General features: G+C 34.0%; 1 protein-coding gene across 1 annotated transcript in view; it reads left to right on the forward strand.

Moving 5' to 3' along the window:
- Positions 1 to 3,039, forward strand: part of ZBBX (zinc finger, B-box domain containing) — a gene marked incomplete at its 3' end in the record, with an annotated part of 85,349 nt that overhangs the window by 75,045 nt on the left and 7,265 nt on the right. The window contains exon 14 of the mRNA XM_008582320.1: positions 2,339 to 2,492. Within this exon, the coding sequence (XP_008580542.1) occupies positions 2,339 to 2,492 (154 nt within the window). The remainder of the gene's footprint in view (positions 1 to 2,338; positions 2,493 to 3,039) is intronic.

The following is a 3,039-nucleotide window of genomic DNA, read 5'->3' on the forward strand; positions in this document are numbered from 1 at the left end:
ATCTGACTTCCTGGTCTACTCTCAACTGATCAGACTCTGTCAGGAAGGGTGTGAGTTAAATACCACTCTTAATTTCCAGCAGTGTTTTTTCACTCTTTAATATGGTAATATCACCCTATCCAATTACTGTAAAATGTGTATCACTACATTTAGCTGTTTCTTAAAAGGAAAGAGTGTGTGATCAGCACACATTCTTGTTTCATTCTATTTCACACTATAAATCACTCAGAGTAAAATACACCCAACAGAGTTAGTTCAGGAAGCAATCTGAAAGAACATTTAAACACCTGGGATCCATAAAGTTCTCACCAACTTGAACCCGATCAAATACATGGCTACCGTTTTTCAATTAGGTGAGACTACATGTAGTCCTGGACAGCAGTAAAGTAGTAGCGTGTAAAGCTGCCTTTTCCTCATGGGGGATATTGGATTGAGAGACATGTCATTTGCTCAGCAAGAATCTGTCAGAGAATTTTAAAGAAATCTTCAACAGACAAATGTCTCTAACTGAAGGACTGCCCTTTTTATAAATAAAATAAACAGCATCTTAATCCATTCTAAGGTAATTATATCTGAGGGATAAAAAAGTATAAATAGTTTCACAGAAATTGTCCACCACTTCTGATAGGATTTAAACTGAGTGGTAAAGATTCTCCTTGAGCATCTTTCAGGAGATGGCTCATCTCTGTCATGAGTGGTCCTTGGGTCACAGCTGGAGAGAATTGGAGGAGCTGCAAAACAAAAGTTGACCAAAAGGGGGCTACATCTAAAATAAGGAGAGTTTTCTGAAGTGGCCATCAGAAGTGGCACTCCACAGTCTACAGACTGAAGTCTTGCTTTTGAATAGTAAAGTGGTTGAATCTTACTTTCTTTTCATCCCTAATGAGTAGGCCTGATTTGTTTTTATTCTTCTCCTGCCCTAGTAGAAGCCATTCTTTGAGCAGAAACTACTTAGAAATCTATTGTGCTGCAGTAGAAAATTCATGTTCCTGGAAGCAGGGTCAATTTTTAGCAGTGGCATTTCCTGACACCGAAATTGAGTGTAAGATGGCTCATTTTGAACTTCACTTTTAGGAACTGATTTCATAATATGGAACTTCCTATGGAATTAAGTTCTGAAACTATCAATAGTTAACTTTGTGAGTTTGGACAAAACAAAACTTAACCAAGTTTTCCTGTTTAACTAAGACTTTAAAAACCCATCTGTATTTGATATTGGATATTGCAAATATGAGTTCTTTAGAGCTGAGGGAATTCTATAGTTGTTGATTGATGTCTAGGAGAGGCTGGGAAGATGTCCTGAGAAGAGTGGACTTGAATTTGTCTTTGAATTACATGCTTATTGGTCACCAGCTTCGTTTTATAATATTCTCTCATTTATATGACTTCTGAATTTATATAGAGTTATAACAATTTGCTTTGCCTTATTTAGTCCCTTGAAACAGACTGTATTTGGGCATTAAGTAGATTCATTAAGGAAATGTTAAATACTGATAGCCACTCTGGTTACATTTTAAGCTCATCTAGAACTCTTACTTCTGAATTCCTAATCTGTTTCCTACTAGATTTATGTGCTTTTAAAAAAATCCAGTAATGTTCAATCAAAAATAAATTAATTAATAGGGTGGTGGTATAAGCCTAGGCTTCAAATCAGCTGGATCTATATTCAAAGCCTGGGTCTGCTAGTTTCTAGCTATGTAGACTTTATAAGTTAATTATCTTCCTCATAGGGTGGTGGTATAAGCCTAGGCTTCAAATCAGCTGGATCTACATTCAAAGCCTGGGTCTGCTAGTTTCTAGCTATGTAGACTTTATAAGTTAATTATCTTCCTCTTGCCTCAGTTTCCTACTTGTGTATTTGCTGCGTGATGAGTATTTTGTTAACTTGGATTTTGCTTATGATCATTGTCAGATCAGATTTTATTCCCATTGGTATTTCACTTTCATCTTTGAAATTATTTTATGTATATACAAATACACTGGTTCAAAAGCACTGCATGTGAAAGAGACTTTGTATTCCAGAATAATTTATGTGTAAAGACTTTGAGAGAAGAAACTAAAAGAAGAGAGAAAGGAAAACTTTATTTTATTTAATGAACTTCTATCCTCCTTGGATTGATGGCAACTTTCAGATAATTACTGTAATTGTGGTTTGTACATTTTTAAAAACATTCTGTGTATAAATGTTGTGCTATTATTTATGTCTCCAATATTAGAACCTAATCTTGATGAAGGCAGAATTCGTGCCAAGTATGTAGTAGGTGTTTGACTGAACTTGTTTCTTTGTTTTGATGAGGTAGAAAATAAACTTAATTTTGTTGAATATTTTGTTTCCTAGTTGTTACAAGAAATAGCCCTCAGAAGTAAGCCTATAACTGAACAATATCAAGGACTTGAGAGATTCTTTATTTCTGATACAAATGAAAGACTCAACTTACTTCCTTCTCTTAGCTTAGAATGCAGCTATTCCAGTACTAGGATTACGCTTGCAGGTAAATTTGGGCATGAAATCGATGACCTGTGGATGAACCTAGCAAATTTCTAACTCTTTTCTTATAATAATCAATCTGTCCTCATTTTAGGAAATACTGGGCACTTCTGTATAATGAATGAAATCATTTATTTCTTGCTTAGATAAAATTATTAACCTTGTGTAAATTGCCATATATTACATTTAAAGCTACTATCAGAATGTGAGAAAACATGACTATGTGAAACTAGGCAGAGTACTTTTAGAATTAAAGTGTGGCCTTTTACTAAATTGTAAAATAGTAGAAACTCTCTGAATCACTTTGCTGACTGTTATGTATTACATGATAATTCTTAAATTTAGTCTTTAAAAACAAATCTCAAAATCTCAGGATTTTTGATGTTTCTGAGACATCTCTGTAATTTCCTTTTTTTCCCCTCAATTTTTATTATAGTGATAAACTATGTATAACTTAAAATTTACCATCTTAACTATTTTTAAATGCACAATTTAGTTCATTCATAATGTTGTGCAATTGTCACCATCATCCATCTCCAGAACACTTTTCA

The sequence above is a fragment of the Galeopterus variegatus genome, unplaced genomic scaffold, assembly GCF_000696425.1.
Source record: "Galeopterus variegatus unplaced genomic scaffold, G_variegatus-3.0.2 Scaffold2566, whole genome shotgun sequence".
NCBI lineage: Eukaryota > Metazoa > Chordata > Mammalia > Dermoptera > Cynocephalidae > Galeopterus > Galeopterus variegatus.